Source organism: Bos grunniens, chromosome 2, assembly GCF_055505025.1.
Source record: "Bos grunniens cultivar Pamir isolate PY7600 chromosome 2, Bosgru_T2T1.0, whole genome shotgun sequence".
In the NCBI taxonomy this organism is placed as follows: Eukaryota; Metazoa; Chordata; class Mammalia; order Artiodactyla; family Bovidae; genus Bos; species Bos grunniens.
Genome location: NC_141166.1, coordinates 16,406,404 through 16,427,599, shown reverse-complemented (window position 1 = coordinate 16,427,599; position 21,196 = coordinate 16,406,404). Strand labels below are relative to the sequence as shown.

General features: G+C 47.6%; 1 protein-coding gene across 8 annotated transcripts in view; it reads left to right on the top strand.

Moving 5' to 3' along the window:
* PHC2 (polyhomeotic homolog 2) overlaps window positions 1–21,196 on the top strand; it is a 113,540-nt gene that overhangs the window by 83,977 nt on the left and 8,367 nt on the right. For 4 of the 8 annotated variants that reach the window (XM_086335217.1, XM_086335215.1, XM_086335218.1 and 1 more), the window contains exons 8-10: window positions 1,372–1,784; window positions 2,050–2,215; window positions 19,685–19,887. In XM_086335217.1, coding sequence (XP_086191343.1) covers window positions 1,372–1,784; window positions 2,050–2,215; window positions 19,685–19,887 — 782 coding nt within the window. Of the gene's footprint in view, window positions 1–1,371; window positions 1,785–2,049; window positions 2,216–6,330; window positions 6,642–11,889; window positions 12,120–15,608; window positions 18,811–19,684; window positions 19,888–21,196 lie in introns of those variants that run through there. The other 4 variants (XR_015140103.1, XM_086335224.1, XM_086335223.1 and 1 more) reach the window with 4 other exon arrangements.

Here is a 21,196-nt window from a genome sequence, read left to right as displayed (position 1 = left end):
CCCTCATTGGCTTGGAGCCTGTGGTTGTAAAAATCCACTTGCGAGCTTCCAGCCGTGGTCCTCTGTGTATTTGCACAGCACAGCCTCTCTCTGCCGGCCCTCCAGCTATACGAGTCTCTGCCAAGGACAGCTTTTTTAGGCAGGACCAGTCCAACTGAGCGGCCCTCATGCTAAGCTAGCCTGGATGCCACTAGTCAGAGAGTGAGCAAGGTGAGAACACCCAATCTCTGAGCTGAATTTCCTGAACCCCTACTGTCCATAAGGCATGAGCTGGACACTGGAAGGATGATGAGAAAATATAGGAATCCTCACCTCCACAAGCCAGCCTGGCTAAAAACGGAAGAAAGGGCAAGGAGCAAATGGCAACCCCTGAACCCCAGTCCATGACAATACATTTATTTATTCAGCCCTCATCTACTATTAAGTATCATACGAGGTTCTAGATAAAGCCATACGTGATTGTTTCCAATCATCAGGGGTTCATGACCTGTAAGGGAAGATAGCTAAGAAACAGTTCTTATCCATTGTGATACACGTCATTTTGGTAGAGGTAAGCCCAGGACACTCAGAACCTAAGCTAAGACTGAAATAACACTTTTAATGATATGATTGAATATACAAATTAAATGACTGACCGTGACCGTGTGCCAGGCACTGTGCTGTTCACATTATGTCATTTTTCTCATTTTATTTGCACAGTTTTTTTGTGTTGTTTCTTTTCTTTCTTTCTTTCATCCTTACAACATTCTGGGCAAGAGCTTTTTTTGTTTCTGGTTTTCAGACAAGACATCTAAGGCCTTGAGAGGTTAAACAGCTAGCCCAAGGTCCCCCACTTGTAACAGGAGGAAACTGTGGTCCAGCCCAGGCTGCCTCCCGCCAGAGTCTGAGGACTATGTGTGCAGCAGGCCCTCCCTGGAGGGGGCCCGGCTCGAGCAGAGCCAGGAGGGTGACTAACAGCCATCCTTACAGAGCTGGGCTGGGTGATGGGCTGCACCTGTTGCAAACATGGAGCAAAGCAAGTGCAGGGCATGGAGGAGAGAGAAAATGTATCACCCTGCAGTATCCAGGGTTTCTCTGAACAGCTGGAATGATCCAAGAAGGCTTCACAGAGGAGGTGAGCTTTGCATTGGGCTTTGAGGGCCAGCCAAGGGCCCAGTGTTTCCGAATAGGAAGAAAGCAAAAAAAAAACAGAGAAAGTCAGGCCCTAGCAATGGCCAGGCTAAGCTCTTGGCAAAGGAGGAAAGAGATGAAAGCAAGAACATTGAGTTTGGAGAGCCTTCTTTATATGGATGTGGGAGGGGGCGCAGATGGGGGGACACAGTAGAAGACCAGGCCAAGCCATGCCACCTAACCTGGCCTCTCCCTCTTCAGCCTATGCTCAGCTGCAGCCGCACCAGCTCCTCTCCCAACCGTCCTCAAAGCACCTGCAGCCCCAGTTTGTGATGCAGCAGCAGCAGCCATCACAGCAGCAGCAACCGCCCCAGCCATCACGGCCGGCGCTCCAAGCCCCATCCCATCCCCAGCTGGCCTCGGTCCCTCCGAGCCTGGCCCTGCAACCCAGCCCAGAAGCCCATGCCATGCCGCTAGGTCCAGTCCCACCCACCCTGCCTCTCCAGTGCCCCACTGCCAATCTGCACAAGCCTGGCAGCTCTCAGCAGTGTCCCCCTCCCACACCAGACACTGGGGCTCACAACGGATATCCCGAGGGCCTGGCCCACACCCCTCAGCGCAGGTTCCAGCATGCCTCGGCTGTCATCTTACAACTACAGCCTGCTTCACCAGTGGTGAGTAAGCCTATCCCAAGGCCCAGGGAACAGAGAGGGAGGTCACCACTCAGGCCATCCCATGGCCCCCAATGGGATGTGTATCTGTGTGGGCTGAGCATCAAAGTCCTTGTTGAGTACTCCAGGAAAGAAAAGGGGCCTCTCACTAACTTGGGGCTGGCTGAATCTTAATGTCCTTCTTCCCAAGCTCCACGGAAACAGGGGACACATCCAGAAAGGCAGAGACAATTCATGAGCAAATCATATCTGTCCTGTCCTTCAACAGCCCCAGCAGTGCACCCCTGATGACTGGAAGGAAGTGGTACCTGGGGAGAAGAGTGGGTCGGAGACTCGGTCTGGCCCATCACCACATCAGCAAGCCATCGTCACTGCCATGCCAGGTGGCCTGACTGTGCCCAAGAGCCCGAACATCCAGCAGTCCCCAGCTCACGGTATGAAGTGTAGTGGGCCCTTGGGGGAGGGAAGAGAGTCAGCCCTCCTTGCCACCCCCTGGCACATTGCACTTGGGCCTCTAGAACGGGAAGGAAACTATAAACCCCAAGTGGCAAGAAAGAATTTGGGTAGGTGGGATCAGAGAGTGGATTGAGAGGATGAAGCAAGGATAAAGAAAGGGGACCCAGAAGGTATAAAAGGATAGAGAAAGAATTGAAAGTTCTAGATGAGGCCGGCCTGTCACTGCTGTCAGATGTATCCACTGCCGCCATGTGCTAGGTTGAGAGTTCACCCAGGGATCCAGTTGTCTCAGTCCTCTGCTCTGCTTGGTATGAGAGAGTGTTCTTGAAGTTGGCGATACGACAAGGCGGCTGCATAGCACACAGATGAGGGCAATGCCTAAGGGGAGCTAGCAGGGGATTCATGGAAAGCCTCATTGAAGGAACAGGCAGCTCTGCCCTGGGCTCCCCCACTGAGCGAGCGCTCAGTGGCAGTCAGGCTTCTCTAAGCCCTGGGTTTCAGGAGGCTCCACTGATCCCTCTACCCTGACAGGAGAACCACGGTGGTACCTCTGCCCCCACAGCAATCCCCTCACTTTCCTTTCCTTCTCTGCCAGTGTGTGCAGCCATCTTGGCCCAGATCTCGATGACATTCTGGGCCATGGGCCACGTATAATTCAGGGAGGCAGTTCCATTGTTGAACTCAATGTGCTGGGAGTGGGGGTGGAGAGAACAAGAGAAAGGGGGTTTTGGAAATGGAAGAAAGAGAAATGAGAATAAAAGAACTTTGGGGCAAAGTAGTTATAAATGTCCTATAAGGAATGGAAGAGGGATCAAGGAAAAGAAAAGCAAAGGAAAGCAAAGAACATTCGAAAAATTAAAAGAGAGGAGATCAGAGTTCTCTTGGCAAATTGCAATGAAAAGGGGTTCACCATTTTGTAAAGCAGCCCATTCCACTGTGGGTTTGCTCTAATTATCAGAAAGTGGCTTTTCAAATTAAGTCAAAATCTATTGTGCTGGAACTCCCACCACTGGCTGTGATTCCGTCTTGTGGATTGCAATGGAGTCCATCTCCTACAGTGTGTGTAGACAGTTATCATGTCTCTTTCTTCTCCCCATCCCCCCCCCCCATTAAAAAAAAAAGAGAGAGAGAAAAAAAACATCTCCAGGCTAAATATTTTAGATTTATTTCAATTTTTACCTGTCACACATCAAGACCTCCCATTTCCACCATGCTGATCATTCTTGTCTAGCCACATTCCACCTTTCCATGAATTCTCTTAAAGTGTGATTCCCCCAAATGAAGCACATTAATTCCAAATATAAAAAAGTGCTAGTGACCCAAGGTTGGCACCTAGACCTAGCTTTATAAGCCCTCCAAGAGGCAGAGCTCTGCATAGTATAGTAGAGAGGAACTAAAATTTATTGAACACCTACTATGTGCCAACTTGTGTTTTCCTTTGCTCACTCATGATATCCCTGAGAGATCATTACTACTGTCCCCATTATTTAGAGGAGGAAATGAAAGGCTCCAGGTCTCACAGGTAAGAAAGGGCAGCCCCAAAATTCTGGCTTCAGGGGTAATGCCCTTACCTGCCTTCATCAGGACATTGCACCTATGACCCCATGTTAACTCCCCCAACCCAAGGGAATGATGCCCTTGGTTCACAGAGCACCGTGTCTTGTGAATCCCAGAGGGGTTGGGCTTGGTTTTGGTTTCTGGTTTTGTGGTTTCTTTTTACATGAACTGCTATCACTTCAGGTCCCCTCCATCTCAAACTTGTACAGTGTCTATTGTGAGCCAGAATGTTATTATGTCCATTCAATGGTGTCTTGTGAATTTAGCCCACAGTTTGAGGCACACCAGAAAATGGTAACAGTTAATAGCTAGCATTTAATGAGTCCTCTCTGCCAGCTTTACATGCATTTCCTCACTTAATCCTGCCAGTAATTCTCTGAAGCTGAAACCTTTATTATGCCCATTTTCAAGATAAGAAAACCAAGGCACAGAGAGAATAAGTGGTGGGTGAGGAATGTTTTATATCTGAATTTTGTCACTCATTCTACTAACGCCTCTGCTTAACTTTGCCATCTGTATATTATATAGCATGTCTTTAGCCAATTTGCTGATAGAAATGTTGAATAGGACCTGACTGAAGACATATGCCCTGTCTGCAGGTTGGTGGTAATCAACAGTCTTTGTTCAGTTACTTGTTATCCAACAATCTCTGAATGAACTGACATTTGCCTTCCTTTCTCCATCTTGTCTATAAAACTCTCAAAATTTTTTTCTGAAATCTAGTCCAAACGATACACATATAACAAAGCACCCTGTTCCTAACGTTCTATCTCATGAGAAAAGTAAGCTTTGCACTGTGGAAACAACCGTCAACCACCCAAGATTTAAATATCCATCTGTATTATGTTTGAATGCCTGCTTTGTGCAGAGCACTGTGAAATGGGAGGTAATCCACAGAGAAAGGAGGTCTGTACCCTACCTTCAAGGAGCTTAAGCTCCTCTGGAAAAGATGAGAAGTGCACAGGAAAAAAATACAGTAAAAGATATGATAAATGTCATAGAAAGATTATGGGTAAGTGCTTTAAAAAGTAAGAGAGAAAAGTTACTGCTGAGTAGAGATTATCTGGGTAGATTGCAGGGGGGTAAAGTGGCATTATTCTAGAGCAAAGGTTGGCAAACTACATCCTAAGGGCCAAATTCATCATATTACCAGTATCCCTACAGCCCACAAGCTAATAATGGTTTTTTGCATTAAAAAATTTTTTTAAGACTCAAACGAATATTTTGCGATACATGAAAATTATATGAAATCCAAAAGTCTGTGTCCACAAATAAAGTTTTATTGGAACACAGCCACATACATGCATGTAGTGTTGTCTGTGGTCACTTTCCTGATGCAACAGTAGAGTTGAATGGTTGCAATAGAGACCACATGACCTACAAAATCTAAAATATTTACTATCTGATTTCTTACTGAAAAAGTTTGCCAGCTACTTTTCTTGAGTCTAGACCTTTAGGAGAGGTAGGACCTGGACATGTGGAGCTGGGCATACAGCATTCCAGAAGGGACTACTGAAGTGGATAAAGGTAGGGAGTAGTGTGGGCATGTTTATAGAACAAAATACAAGTGTAAGAAATGTAAGGACAGAAAGGGGAAGGAAATGTGAATATTAATGAAAGAAGGCATTGAAAAATGGGCGGAGGGAGAGGGAAAGAAAAAGAGAGCAAAGTAAACCAACAGGGAATATAAAATAAATGTAAAATGTGGAAACAAAGAGAGATGAGGCCTGTGGGGAAAGGGATGGGGGGATGAATGAATGCTAAGAAAGGTAAGGATATGAGAAAATATTGGAAATAGAAGTCAAGCATGGAGAGAGAAATTCGGATCATCTATTCAGCATGAAGCTGGGCGTGGGGGGGTGGGGGCTTGTGAAGGTCTCACAAGCTCTAGCACGTCTACTGAATGAAGGTGCTTCCCCACAGTTTAGTTTAAACCAGCGTGGTTTAGAAAAAGAAGTAACATTTACTGGGCTCCAACTGTGTGCCAGGCACTGCAGGCAATTTGTGTAAATGCCCTCAGTTAACCTGCATAGTAAGCCTAAAGAGGAGGCATTATCCCCATTTATGGAGGTGTAACTGGGGCACTTTGGTCATTAGTTAACCTCTCTGATACTTAGTTCCCAGTGGGGAGGATAATGACTACTTGTGGGGTTATTGTGAACTCTTTTAAGTGAGAGGAGAGCGCGAGCATGTAGGGCTTGACACAAATTAAGCACTCAATTAGTGCTAGTCGTTATTCTTCCTGCCTCCGACTTGGCCAGGCGACAGTCCATCACCGCACTGGGGACTTCTGACGGGGCGAGGGCGGAAGTCCGCGAGGCGCGGCGCGGCGCCTGCCTCCCTAAACCTCAAACTGACGTCTCTAACCGGCCACCGGCCTCGCGGAGCCTTCCCAAGGGCGCCGCGGGGGCGGGGCCGGCGCGGCCGCACAAAGGAAGCGCGCGGCCCAGCTTCCGCGCTGGCGCCCCGCCTCCTGGAGGCCCCGCCCCGCGCGCCCAGGCCCCGCCCCCGCCCCTCGCCCCGCCCCCGGCGGAGGCGGCCGCGGGAGCCCTGCCGGGACGCGCCGCATTGTCTCCGCGGCGGCTGCAGCCCTAGAGCGCCCGCCGCGCGCGCGCGCGCAATCCGCCGCCGCCCGCACCCCCACCCCGGCCTCGCGCCCCTGCCGCCCTTTGTGGACGCCGGCTCGGCCGGTGCGGTCGGATGCGCCGCGGCAGCCCCGGGCCCCGGCTCGGAGGCTCCCGGCGGAGAGGAGGCGGCCCGCCCGGGCCCGGGACCCCGCGCGAGGCGGCGCCCGGCCGAGGGGTTGCGTAGGCCCCGCCCGGCCAGGCCCAGCCGGGCCCTGGACAGGTCAGTGTCCGTGGCGGGGGAGGGGTTCTCGCCCGGAGGGGTCCTGCGGCCCACGCTGGTCGCACCAGACAACGGCCACCGCCCTCCGGTGCCATTCCCGGCCCGGGCCTACTCGGCTGCCAGGCCGTGCCAGCCTGCGACTCTCGCCCTCCCGGCGCCAGGGAGGTGCCCTGCGCCTCCCCCGCCTCGTCGGGGACCCTGTCTGCCCCTCACTCCCCCGGCAGCCGTTGCGTCACCCTCGGCGTGCCCAACGCTTCCGTTGTGTCCCCGCACGCCCCCACCCCCGCTTCGGTCCTCCGGGGACGGCGCTTTCCCGGGGATGGACGGTCCGCTTAGGGACAGGGCTGCTGGCATCTGCTCTACTTTCTGGGTAGGCGACTGCCTATCTTGGAGGGCCTGCGACTTCGGTGGAGAGTTTTGTTTTTAATCTAGTCTCACGAGGCTTTTAATTGGATGGAAAGGGACAAGCTGTTCTGTGTCCTCCTCTCTTCCATTTTTAGAAGAGCGTTTTCTCTCCTTCCCATGCCAAATGAAGGCATATTGTATTGTGTGGGCTCTTTACATTAAAAACAGAGACCTGTGAGATTCCGTCGTTAAATTGAAGTCCACAGGGAGGGAAATAATCTGCCCAAGGTCAGGTTGCCAACTAACGGTGACCCTGCAGTGATGAGAACTCCTAGTCGGCGACTGCTATATTGCTGGATACCAGTTTGTGCCGGTGATACTCCACCGTCACAGTCCTCACCCTCCCTCCCCCAAGGCCGCTTTTGAGACCTGAACAGATTTCACTGACACAGTTTCAGTTCTAATCAACTTTCCTTTCCTTCCTGCTCCATACCTAGAATGTTCACCTTGTTGCCTTGCTGTCTACAGAGACACAGTTTTCTATTCCTTTTCCTGTTTAACAAATCAGTGACAGCTCTCCCCCTTAGATCTCCCATTCCAGATCTTTAATCCCTTTCCATTAGCATATTGGACCCAGAGGATCCCTTGTTGTGAAATAAGCTACCGACCTAAATCCACCATATGTCCCCAATTTTTCTAGGACAACCCCAATTTAAAATATTCCATCCCATTGTCTTATCAGCCAAGTGTCTCAATTTTTGGTTTAGAAAATAGTGTCATTTTAACCGTATCAGGCCCTGCTGTCCTGGCCTTTTCCAGCTATTTGACTCTGGGGCATAACTGGGTAATCCAATTACCATTCACCTGGGATTTTTTTTTTATTCCTCACCCCCACCCCCAGTCAACCCAAACGTTGGAACTGCTAGGATTTCTAGATGAGTCTGGAAATTGCAGGCTAATGAGGCAGGGAAATTCCTTCTTGCTCCTATATGTCTGCCCCTGCCCTCCCCAGTTTTTATTCTGTGTACAGGGCCTCAGACCTGTGGCAGTGTCTGTTGATTTAGGGCTTAAGTTGAGGTCACATGGGATGTAGGGCTTAATAGCATTTTGACTTTAGAAGAGAAAGAAACTTATTGTGTTGGTTACAGGGCGAGAGGTTCTATCTCGTATCTTAAGATACCTGCACAGCTAAGTAGTTTTGGTTCCTCTCAGATTTCACACACCTTGTTTGCCCTCCTGACCCATGCGAAGCATTGTCCTAGGCACTGTGGAGAATACAAAAGTGGTTTTCCCCGCTTCACCCTCAACATCTGGATCTGCGTGTGGAAATAACCACACTTTTGAATCAGCTGATGCCTGTGTGTTTCCCACTGTTTCTGTCCCTGAGTTCCAGTCCCTGCCAGACGGGAACCAGAGCTTCTGGCTCGGCTCCTTTACAAGGGCTGGCTTCTTTCACAGAGGGCCCAGCAGATGGGCAGTGGTGCTCGTGCGGCACCTGCCCTTTCCAGGCACTCACCATGGGAGCTCTGCCCCTCAGCCCACCCTGGATCTGTTTCCAGGCTTGTCCATACACATTGGGAAGAAGAGATGCCTTTTTTTCCCTCTCCAGCATTAATCTCAAGTCCACTTTCTGTTGTTCTTGAGCTGCTTTTTCAGTTGTCGAACTGCATTTTTGTGAGCCATAGCTCCTGTTTTCATCACCTTCCCCCCCACCCCCAACCGCCGCCTTTTTAAGCTGTTGTTGTATTGCTAGGTGGCACATAGATACTTAATGAATATTCGTATTTTTCATGGCCTCCTAGCCCCGTCCACTTCTCTGCCAGGTCCTGGCTTAATTTCTAACTTGCCTTTGTCAGGTGCACTCAAGATATTATTTCCACTGCCCTCAAAGTGAGGAGGAATCTCCAGCTCTTCTTCCTTCTGTGCCAGTAATGATTCTCCTGGCTGTGGGCCTCTTCAGCCCTTGTTGCTCTGCATTGCAGTGGAGCAGAACCTCTTGGGAAGGTGTCTCATGCTTCTCCAGACATCCCTCCTCTGACACTGACTTTCTAGTCTAAACTGGTGACCCTGAGACTTCTCTTCCTGTCCCAGAGGCCCCTTCCCCCATCTCTGACCCTGTGCCTGTGCCTTGCTCTGGCTCAGCCCCAGAATCCACTCTTTTCAAACCACATCCTTTTTCCTGCCTTACTCATTTCCTGTCTCAGATACTTTGGATCCCTTGGATCTTTCAGTGGGAGAGAGAATAAGGGGAATAAATAGATAGATGATTTTATGAAACTGAACTGTTCGTGCCTCTGGTCTTGCATGCTCTTCGGCGTCCCCTCTGTAGGTTTTCTTGTTTTAGGGGAAAGAAAACACTTACTCAGAATTAAGAACCTTTCCCTGAGTTTGTGAATGTCTTTTTGTCTCAGTTTTTTCCTGTTGTGATTAAGTCTCTGTCCTCCTCTGGGCTGTGGGCCTCTCTCTAGGCATTCAGTAACTAATTTGCTGAATAAAGTTCACCCCTTTCCTGTCAAACTCCTTCCCTTTCAGTTCACATTGATAGGTAGGTAAGCCAACATAAAGTTTAAATTGAAAAACTAGAGAATAGGATAGTGGTTCCAGTTCTAGTAAGGCTGCTCCATGGAAGTGTGACATTCACAGGGAGTTTTTACCTCCTCTTGGTTAGTCCCAGATTATATTATTAAAGTTCTTCAGCTGTGCAGTGCCATTTACTCTCCAGGAAGATTTGATTCCCTCCTGGAAAAGATTCTCTGAAAAGCTACATCACATCTACTAGAAATAAGAATAAGGAAGCAAGACGCCTTCAGAAAAGCATAGTTTCTCTTTTATTCCCTTTCTTTGGTGCCAGTTTTTGCAACTGGAAGATGAAGATGATGATTTTCTGTGGTCAGGAGGAATCTCACAAAAGTGATTGTAGAGATGCTTGGGTGTTTTCCACTCCCTGGAGAAAGAGTGAGGACTAGCTGCCTTACGCAATCTGCTCCCCTGAGGGCTTTTGCCAGTAACAAAAATGACTCTGCAGTGCCTTACCAGCACCTGTCTGATGGAAATGAAAGCTGGGACTAACCCCTCAAGGTAGAGTGATGAACATATACAGATTTATGTTTTCAGTGTTTTTATGGCCTGCTTTAAACTGCAGTGTGAGTCACCAGTTTAAAAGACTCTGTTTGAATATGTGTTCTGTTAAAAATGTTTCAAGTGGGCCTGTTTAAGATAACTTGAAATACTTACCACAGTTCAAGTAGATGCAGGTTTCATTTTAAGCATTGACTTACTTAAAAATTTCAGCTTGAATTTAGTTACATCAGAACACAGATATACTTGTTTAAAAAAAAAAAAACTCAGAGACAAACCATCTTTAATTCAACTTTATGACATTTTGGGAATTGTTAGGAAAAGAATCAGCCATTTGTTTATCCAAGACAACAGTCTTACAGACTCAGGGCTTTTTCCCCATTAGTTACAAAAGTAGAATTGACATGAATTAAAAAATGTTTTTTTTTATAGTTAATCCAGTTATATTATTAAGAATGATTAGTTTTTGAAGATATATACTAAAAAATAGCATATGATTTAAATAATAAATTGTTACTGTGTGATTCATTGTAAAATCATCTAGGCCAGCATACTTAATGGTTTTTTCTTTTTCCTTCCCCTTCCAAATTATTTATAGTTAGTGAAAAGGGATGTGTTTTCCTATACTTTAAATTTCCAAATGATTTTTTTTTTTAGTTCAATCCAAAAGAAAACATTCTTTCTACATCTGCCAAAGAAGTGATTGCTGTTAAACAGGGATTGCCAGTATTCTAAGATAAATCCAGATGTTGAAGAGAGTCCCAGTCTGCCATTGGGCTTTCTTTAAAGCAGAAACCTGTGTCTTGGATGATTTTATTCTTAGCAGTGAAATTTGTCATAGCTTCTCTTAAGAAAAATGGCTTTTAGATGCCATGTCATAACCGACTCTTCTCCAGTAGATTAGGAGGAGCAGGCCTGATGCTGAATATTGGAACTTTTGGCAAGAAAATGAGAGTTCATGACTGCTAGGAGTTATTTTTAAAGCCCTAGTTGCATGGCTATTATGTCTCAAATACAGTATAATTATCCCTAGTTACTGATATCTTTAGCATATTTGAAACCGTCCATATGTGGCCTAAATCCACACTGCTATATTAAGACATTTTTAAACAGCCCAAGCAAATGACACTGAATTAAAATTAATGTGAGCCAAATACTATTTTTTTTTTTAAATCAATTAAGTCCACATTTCTAGGCCTCCAGTATTAATCTCTTCTGTCAGCTTATTGGTAGCAAAGTAGGGTGATTGAAAACTTAGATGATGGTTATAAAAGGGAGAGGGCAGTGTTTTCTAAGAACAGAAATGATCAAGAAGATTGATTTGCAAGATAAGAATAATCTATCCCATTATATAGACAAGGACAACCAAGGTTGGATTTCTCTAGTGCATTCTCTCTCTCTCTCTCTCACCCATTTCTCTAAAAATATTGTTGCTTCTGCAGCTGGTAGACAAAAGAGTCATATCCAGCAACATGGTGGCCTTTCCTTGTTATCAGCCTGAAAATAGAGAATTTTCTAAACATTTGTGGTGGTTTTTTTAACTGTTACAAATCCATCTTCCATGATTTTATCTTCAACTTTTTAAAGTAATTTCTTTTCACAGGCTAAACCACCTCCTGGCATTATAAGAACCACTGGGAAAAAGTGGTTCTTCTTTGGCTCCTAAATTCTTTGCTGGTTTCTGGGGTTCCTTTGATACCCTGAAACTCTATGAAATAAATGCATAGGAAGGAAATCTGGCACTTCTCATGTCCTTTGAATTAATGACTGTTGAAGGTGAATTGAGATGTGTGATCTGCCTTCAACAGCAGGTATATTTCCCTAGTGTTGCAGTTCATTGTCAAAGCGGAAGTATGATTTCCTGAAGCCTGAACTCAGGAGTGCCGGGACAGGACGCTGAGTAGGCCACCGCATCTGAGGAACATGAGTGATAACCTGAGTTTGGGCCAGTGAAAGAACAGCTGTGCTCTGGAGCCGCAAGAGGCCAGGCCCAGTGCACTGAGCCTGGGGCGGCTTCCTGGTCTCTTGAGTCTCAGTGATGGGAGCCCTCCAATGGTAAGTCAGGCCTCTTGCACTGCATTGTAACTGCAGTATCACGTTTAATCCTTGCCACAGCCATATGAGACAAAGATAAGCATCCCATTTTACAGATGAGGAAACTGAGGCCTTCAGTAACTTGCCTGGGATAATCTAAGATTTAAGCTTAGGGTCTTTCTGATCCCAAGTGTTAACTGCTGTTTAACAGCTTCCAGATGTAATCAGTGCCAACCAAGCATTTTACATGTATAAACTCTGCTATTCACTGTCAACCTGCAAGACAGGCAGCATGATGGTCATTTATATAGATGGAGACACAAACACAGCAGGTACCAAGTGCTTGAAGCTGCCCAGGTGATCAAAGATGGAACCAGAGTGAACCCAGGTCTGCCCAGAGCCGGTGCCCTTTCCACTCTGCCATTTTTCCTGTCGTCTCCAGTGATTCTGATGTCCCTAGCAGAGGGCCTCTCATGTCCGTTCCACACCTTTTGCCTTGTGAAATCGCAGCATCTGCTAGAGAACTGTGACATCAGGGTATCTGGGAGCCCTCCCTGGGCACTGGAAAGGAGGACTGGCTCCAGTAAGTGGAGCTCTTGTTGAGAACTCCCCCTGGCTCCCTGCAGCCGGAGGTAGTCATCGCACGGTGCTCCTTGGCCTGAGCTGGGCAGCAGTGTTGCAGCTGTGTGGAAATCCCCCCTGAGTCCCGGCCCGAACTGAGCGGGGGCAGCTGGCTGTTCACTCCATTGATTCCTTCCTCCAGAGCTGGGGGTGGCCGCTTGGAAAACATTCAGCTGTTTACAATTCAGCTTATGTCCACTGTAGCTGGGGCCTATGGGTGAGTCAGAAGGGCTGTGCGCTCCGCCTGTGTCCAAAGAGACAGGCTGAAAGTCAGCTGTATGGTAATGGCTGCAAGGGAGGAGGATCCCTCCTACCAGGCTTGATGCTTAAGATCCAGGAAGCCTGTCTGCTCTCGAATCCTCTTAACCCAGACTTAACAAGGTCACTCCGCAGTGACACGGAGGCCCGTCTGAGGCCACCTGGCCCAGCTTCCCTGGCATTGTGCCAGCCAGCTCTCCGCAGAGCGGGCCAAAGCGATCTTCCTGTCACAGTCCTTTCTTCCCTTCTCGGGAGAGGCTCCCAAGAGCAAAGGTGCTCTGAGGGCAGGATGGTGACAGCACCTCTGAGAAAAGGCCACAGCCTTTTGTGTGTCTGACATCTCGGTCCTTAGCAGAATTGCACAAGCTAAAAACATCTGGCCTTGGTGCCGCCTACCTTCTGGGTTCTCAGGGGAACCCAGGATGGGAAGCGAAGTACAATTTTCCCACCTCTAAGAGCTCCTTTTATGCATGGTTTAGTGGGTGGTGGTGGTGTTTATTTGCTAAATCACATCCGACTCTTTGCAACCCCAAGGATTGTAGCCCACCAGGCTCCTCTGTCCATGGGATTTCCCAGGCAAGAATACTGGAGCGGGATACCATTTTCTTCTCCAGGGGATCTTCCCAACCCAGGGATCAAACCGGGTCTCCTGCATTGGCAGGTGGTTTTCTTTGCCCCTGAGCCACCAGGGAAGCCCGTTTTAGAACGTAGTCTCTTCATTTAGGTGGCACACACTCTTGCCTTCATTCTGAAATGTAGACTTAATTATGCACCCTTTTTCTCCTCTGGAAAATTAAGATGTTAGACCCAGGACCCTCCTAACCCCAGTCCACAGAGGACTAGTGCCCCTGATCCAAAATATCCACTCTTCATCCCCCATGCCTCTTTCCAGACCTTCTGTCCCTAACTGGGGAGGAAAGCGCTCTGCTTCTCTAAATGATTCACAGCCAGGTGTGAATGACTGCAAGTGTATATTTGCATTTTAAAGCAGGTTGTTAACCAAATGCATCTCTTTAGTTGACTACTCTGTCAGGGTCCCAGGATGGAGCCACGATTCCTCTTTCCCTCTCTCTTCCCCCTCCCCCTTCTCCCCACTAACAGATTGGTACTTAACGAGATTTTGTACCTCCCTCACTTTCGGAGCGGCACTGATGTCTTTAGGGGCCCGACTATAATGAGATTGTAAAGGGTGGCCACAGCCTTTGCTGAGGGCTCACGGGCCCTCAGCTTGCCGCCCCATGTTAGCGCCCGGTGTGCCTGGTCTGCATCAGCTGCTCTCCGCCTGGGATGTGGCTTCCCTGGGTGTCCCTTTGCAGGCGCTCCGCTCAGGGTCTCTCTAGAGCAGGCAGTTGCTGAGGAGCCCTGCTGTCACCCCTCCTGCCCATGGGACTGGCCTGCCAAGCTGAGGCCCAGTGAGCAGGACTTCACAGCCAGGGGCCTGGAGAGAACGCTCTGTGTTGTGTAAGTGACCTTGTTTTGCCATTTGCTGAGCAGAATTTGCTGCAGGAAATGATCCGTGTTATCACCTACTATGCCTCCTTGAATCCTCTATTAACTTCATTAGCTTTGTCTTACTCCTGCTGCTGCCAGGCACGGGTAGTTAGAAGTCTTGAAAATTAAAATACTTCTTTTTCCTCATGTCTGTAGAAAGTGTAAATGGCCACTGGCCAAGCTGAGGGGTGTAGGGAGAGGTCCTGCTTGCTTTTCATCTCCTCTGAAGTCAGGTCTTCAAGGCTGCTTATTTTCGGGGCAAATAGACTTGGTCAGGTCATCTGAAACACCCACAATAAATGCTAGTACTGAACCGTATTTTAGTGTAACTGATGATTTTTGCCGTATCTGTGTTTATAAAGAGCACCATCTGCTGCTGCTGCTGCTAAGTCGCTTCAGTCGTGTCCGACTCTGTGTGACCCCATAGATGGCAGCCCACCAGGCTCCCCCATCCCTGGGATTCTCTAGGCAAGAACACTGGAGTGGGTTGCCATTTCCTTCTCCAATGCAGGAAAGTGAAAAGTGAAAGTGAAGTCGCTCAGTCGTGTCTGACTCTTCGGGACCCCATGGACTGCAGCCCACCAGGCTCCTCCGTCCATGGGATTTTCCAGGCAAGAGTACTGGAGTAGGGTGCCATTTCCTTCTCCAAAAGAGCACCATAACTGGTTCCAAAGTGGCCCAGATGGAACCTAGCTAGGGCCAGCCCGACCTCTGTCTTCGTGGGCAGGAGAGCTCAGCCTCTCTGGACACCTACCTCCTGGCCCTGGGGGCAAGGCTGTTTGTATAGGCGCCTCTGGCCTCTGCTTCTGGAGGACATCATTCCTTTCTGAATGCCTGGAGCCAGCGTCAGTGTTTCACAGCGGGCCAGGGAACCCAGAGCTGCAGTCTTTGGAGGTGATTTAATGCGAAATTTCCCATCCACTAAGGAAATCCCCACTCTAACAAGAATAAATGGGCTGAGAAGTAGCTCTTATTCTTCTTCAGAGCCAGGTAGCCAGAAATGCCATTCTTGTAGGTAGGCACCAGCCCACCTGCTCTGTCTCAGTCATTATCGCCTCAGAAAGTGACTTGCCAATCTCAACTGGTGGTTGCTGTTGGAAGACTAGGGAGAACAAAACTGTGGTCAACTGTGAAGATGGAGACCACAGTTTCCACACGCTGTGGTTCAGCACCTATTAAATGGCTGTCATGTGTTGGTCACTGGGTTAGCCCTGAAGATACAGACAAGACTTGGACAGCCCTGCCTAAATAGGGCCCCTGCTTTGCCTAGCAGAGAAGACTGGCCCTGAGCAGATAATTTCACAATTGGGGCCCAGGGAGTGGGGAGGGGATTCGCCCTTCCTGTTTTAATCCAGTCCCTATAAGGACTGTTTCTGCCAGAGCCTGAGAGCAGATTGAGACGCAGCCTACAGGTTGAGGCCTGTGTTATGTAACAACGCCCCCAGAACACATTGCTTTGTTCATTCTCATCCGAATACTTGGCCCTTTGTGGTCAGCTTCAATCAAATGCTAGATTCTACCTCTCCCTTCCCCCGCCCCCACTGGAGCTTGGTTTTATTTCCTTATGCAGCTTCTCCTTCTCAGGGTGTCCTGGCCTCTGCCTTGCAGACCCAGGTACCTCACTCTGTATAAAGGCATTTGAGACCTCTGAGAATCCCAGCAGCACTTACAGTCTTGGGACCAGTCAAGGGAACTGAGTAAGGAAGAATTCCAAAGATAGAGGACTTCTTTGTCTCTCTCTCATCTGGCCTCAGGGCCAGCAGGGCAGGTTGTTGCACGTTTAAGCTGCTTTCCCTTAAGCAAGCCGCAGAGCAGTCTGGGAGAGCGGGAAGCAGATTAAATTAATCTCAGAGTGCTGAGCTTGGCAGGGGGTGAGATCGTGTATGGTCATTCTAGAAATAGCCCAAACTCCTTTGTTACTAGAGCAGATGATGAGGGTTTGCCTGCAAGATGACTGCAAAACAGAATCGTTGCAAACCTCTGTACAAGTTGCAAAGCACTCTCCTGCCTGTCCCTGGGACTCTTGTCTGTCCTGCAACCAGCCAGAGTTATAACGGAGAGTGATTGTTCTAAGGATGTAGTGAAAGGGCTTATTAGTTTGTTCTCTTGCTTAATAAGATCCCTTTTTTTTAGAACTTAAATTCAAAACAGGTCTTTTTCCAGAGTTAAGCATTGGCCCTGTAGCCCCTGGGCTGGTGAATATCTCTGTTTGCTACTGTATTTGGCATAAGGAAAGAATCTGCCCTCAGGAACCACCACCTCTTTGCAGTGTACATTTATCAGTAGGGTAGAGGGGCCAAAAAGAAGAGTCCAACAAGGTTGGAGAAATCTCAGGGAGATAAGGTATCAGCACCCATTTGGTGATAAATATCAGTGAAAAGTGGCAGGCGGGCATGATCCCAGAATGAAGAGGAAAACGGATCAATTCCAAGGAAGTGCTGTGAAGTGAAGTCGCTCAGTCGTGTCCGACTCTTTGCGACCCCATGGACTGTAGCCCACCAGGCTCCTCCATCCATGGAATTTTCCAGGCAAGAGTACTGGTGTGGTTGCCATTTCCTTCTTCAGGGGATCTTCCTGACCCAGGGATTGAACCCAGGTCTCCCGCATTGCAGGTAGACGCTTTACCATCTGAGCCACCAGGGAAGCCCCAGAAGTGCTGTGAACTAAAACAAGGGAGTCACTCATTGCCCATCTGTGCTCTCCAAAACAAAATTCTTACAAACTGGATCTCTTAGATCAATACTTGATATGATATGTTAGGGTTGACTACCTGACTTTAAAAAATGCTGACAGAGATGACAGAGGGTGATGAACTTGCAGCCTTTCAGATAAGAAGTAGTTGAATGAGCAGAGGGAGTGTGGCCTGGAGGAGAAAATATGTACTGGGGTCATGAGTGCCACCCTTCATGACACCAAGGGCATTTCTTGAGTGTTTCCCAGTGTGGTCACACTGCACTGCTATTCATCATCTCACTTAGCCCTCGTAGCAGGGCTATAGAGTTGTCGTCTTATCATCTATATTTTCTAGCTGGAGAAACTGAGGCTCAGAGACAGATAAGGACATGCTGCTAATCCTTGAGTGATAGAGACCAGTCTCTAAGCCAAGTCTAAGGCTGTGTTTTTACCCATTGTGCAAGTATGATTGGCCTTGTTCTGTGTGGTCTTAAGGAATAGAACCAGGATAAGTAGATAGAAATTAACAGATGGATTTTTGGCTCATTGTAAGGAAGAACTTCTTGAACTGTCCAAGTTGGGGACAAACTACTTCAGAGGTAGTGAGTTCCTTTGTCATTAGAGGTGTTCAAGCAAATGCCAGAAAATCACTAAGTGGGGCTGTTACCGAGAAAGGTCAAGCACTGGTAAGGGCTTGAACCTAGGGAATATTCATCTAGGCTCTAATTGGAAGGAAATAGCTGCCATGTAAAAACAGGATTTTAATTTAAATACTAAGCTTTCTATCTTAACATTTACTCATTTTTAAAAATACGTATTTGTTTTTTCACGTATTTAAAATTTAAAAGCAAAGAAACTTAATTGATTGCATAGTTAACTCAGTCCTCCTAGTTATTCATGGATTGTTAAGGAAAGATTTTCTTTTCACTTCCTAAACACCTTTACAATTTAGAAACACTGAATCCAAAGTAGAAAATTTCCGTCCCTATAGAAAAGTCAAAACTGTCCAAAAATTTTTTTTCAAAGGAGACTATAAACATTGAAATGAATTTTTCTTAACTTGGTGGTATGACTCTCTCTCCAAAGAATTATTTTAAAATCTCATTAATCACATCTCTCAGGTAACTCCTGCTCAGCTCTGAAGTTCATTACAGCTGAATTATAGAAGTCTGAGTACTGAAGATGTATGTCATGGTTAACTTTTTTTTAACAAAAAAGATTTATCCTGGTTTATTGTACGCTAGGACTACTAGTAAGAAAGCCAGTTATAAACCTTTCCTAAAATGAGTTTACTTTGATTCCTCCATCCTATATAATTAGGCCTTGTAAATTCCTCCTCTGTGGTGGATTTTGGATCTTTAACATGAAATAAGAGCATCTTCCTATAAATTTTGTGCAAAAATTGCTTTAATAATTATACTGAAGTCGTTTTCCAAAGTGTGTACACATATACACACTGAGTTATGCTTACTGGCAGTAGGCTTGTTGCAATAAAGAAATGGCTTTTTCTTTCTTTCTCTTTTTTTCTTTTTTAGGAAGTTCCAGTTTAAAAGCAGCCTCAGCTCACACAGTTGGTGGTGGTAGACAATGGCCCTGGGAAGGGGTGGGAAGAGAGTTACAAAAGTGAGGAGATAAAAGTTGTTTCTCACAGTGAAGCAGCTCATGAGAGGTACTGTTTGAAGTGGAGACGAGGAGGTCCCTCATGCGGTTCCGCGGAGGCTCCCCTCCCTCACACTCTTTGGAGCTCTCTGTCAGGCCTTTCAGAGCAAGGCTGGCAGGCCTATGGGGAGAACTTAGGCAGCGCTGTCCATGGAGGAAGGAGACTGTGGTCGGCCAAGGATCAGATTGAGTGTGAAGCTGAGAACTGGATAAGAGGCTTGATTGGAAGCACAGGACCTGCAGAAACAGCATAGATAACCTCATCTCTGCCTGGTGGCTTCCTTGGTGGAGAAATAGAACACACACATATCTTAATGCAGTGATCCCAAGCAGCCAGTCTTTGCATAGGCAGATCTATATTAAAATGTTTACTTGGGGTTCAGTACTTTGACATTTCACAGCATGCTTAAAATTGGACCCTTGCCCGAGGAACTTCATGGAAGGTTCCTTTAATCTGTCTTCCCCCAAACCCATCAAGCCCCAAGCCCTCTACCTAGTTCAGCTTTTTTCATCCTGGTTTTAGATGGTACCTTGAATACACTTTTCTCCCTTGAGCTGAATGTTAAACTTGTTTGTCCAGATCAATATTGACCAAGGTCTTCACTCCTCCAAAAGGCAGAATCCTTGTCTGTTTAACCTAGTCAAACTATTCTTAGCGCAGGATAAAAATAAGAAACATGTCTGGTTGTTTAGCTTCATTGTTGTAGAACAGACGAGACTCACATGGTGGTTTGTCCATGAAAACTGCCACTTTGAATGGGTCACGGAGGGAGGGGACTGCCTGGTGTGCATTATTGGGCGAGGTGGAGTCCCTGCTCTCCTTCTGCTGGCCTCGACCTGGTTCTGACCTCATCTGCTTGTGTTCTCCTGCTTTCCTTGCACAGAGACAGGGCAGGGCATTGTTCATGCACTGACCGACCTCAGCAGCCCCGGCATGACCTCAGGGAACGGAAACTCTGCCTCCAGCATCACCGGCACTGCCCCCCAGAATGGTGAGAATAAACCACCACAGGCCATTGTGAAACCCCAAATCCTGACGCATGTTATCGAAGGGTTTGTGATCCAGGAGGGGGCGGAGCCTTTCCCGGTACGGACTACTTCTTTTCCCCTCTTTTTTTTTTTTTTTTTTAAAATAAGTATACTTTGGATGTGTATTAGAATATTTTTACATTTCCATGTAAATTTTCTAAAAATGTGAAAAGAAATTTGCTCTTTCCTTGCTAATTTCCCCCCAAAGGAATGTCAGAGTCATTTTCTTTGTAGGATTGAGTGTCTTCCTAAGATCCAGAAGGGGTCAGTAATTAAGAATAATTGGCATGACCCCTTCAGTTAGAAGTTTCCACACAGACTCAACTGTGTCCCCACCTGGTGAAGTGGGAACCCCTTGGTTAGAAGGGAGTTCACACTGGGGTGTTGGGTGCAGGATGATGGACTTTGGGAAATGAGACCTCGTTCAGGTTTGAATGCCTCAACTCCCAAATGGCAGCACTTTAGCCAGTTAGCAAACGGAACCTGTATGGAAGAGAATCCTCAAGGTCTATCTGAATGGAAGATAACTGATCAGAGTTCTAGCCTAAAACTTCTTTTCTGGGGACAGAGCCTTGAAAGAGGAGTGAGTGAGAGTAAGGGGCATTTCAGAAAGGGGCATTTCATCAAGTGTCTCAAGCATTATACTGCAGGGAGATACACAAGCAGCAAGAAAGTGGCTCATTAAACGCAGCACCCAGCACTGGTAGTGCCCGTGTAATTTGGTGAGACAGGTTGCCTGCTCCATAGGTGAGAGGAGCCCAGAGCCAAGTGCACTCCAGCCTCTCTCATGATGAAATTAACTGGTAGAGACACAGCATCTTCATGGGATGCCATCTGTCTTTTGAGCTTTCTTTGGATCCATGAGTGGTTTGAACAGTCAGTCAAAGCCTCTGAGCTTGATTAACTGCGATGGGTGGACTGCCCTTCTGAAATGCCAGAAGACAAAAATGCCTGGGCTGGTTCTCATCTGCTTTCCTTCTGGAGGTCCGTCAAGGCCTGTGGCCCCTTAGCTACAAGGAGCTTTAGCCCTTCACATCCCCTCCCTCGTTAGACTCCGTCCTCCCTTTGGCCTCCTAGAGAAACACCAGAACCAGCTGACCTCACAGTGTAGATGCAGATGGGGTAGCAGCCCCAGTCTCCCTGCTAGAGGTCTGGCCACCAGGCTGCCCGAACAAAAGGCAACAAAGGGAGTAAAGCAAAGTGTGAATGAGCCAGTCCAGGGTTGGCCTTTCAGTGTGGCCCCGCGTCCCCATGTTCCTCTTCTCCTCTGGCTGCCTGTCCCTCTGACTCGGGTAGGGCAGTGGTAAGGGAGAGAACAGAAAGGGATCCAGGAATGGTGGCCAGGACTCTGTGTCACCCATACACTC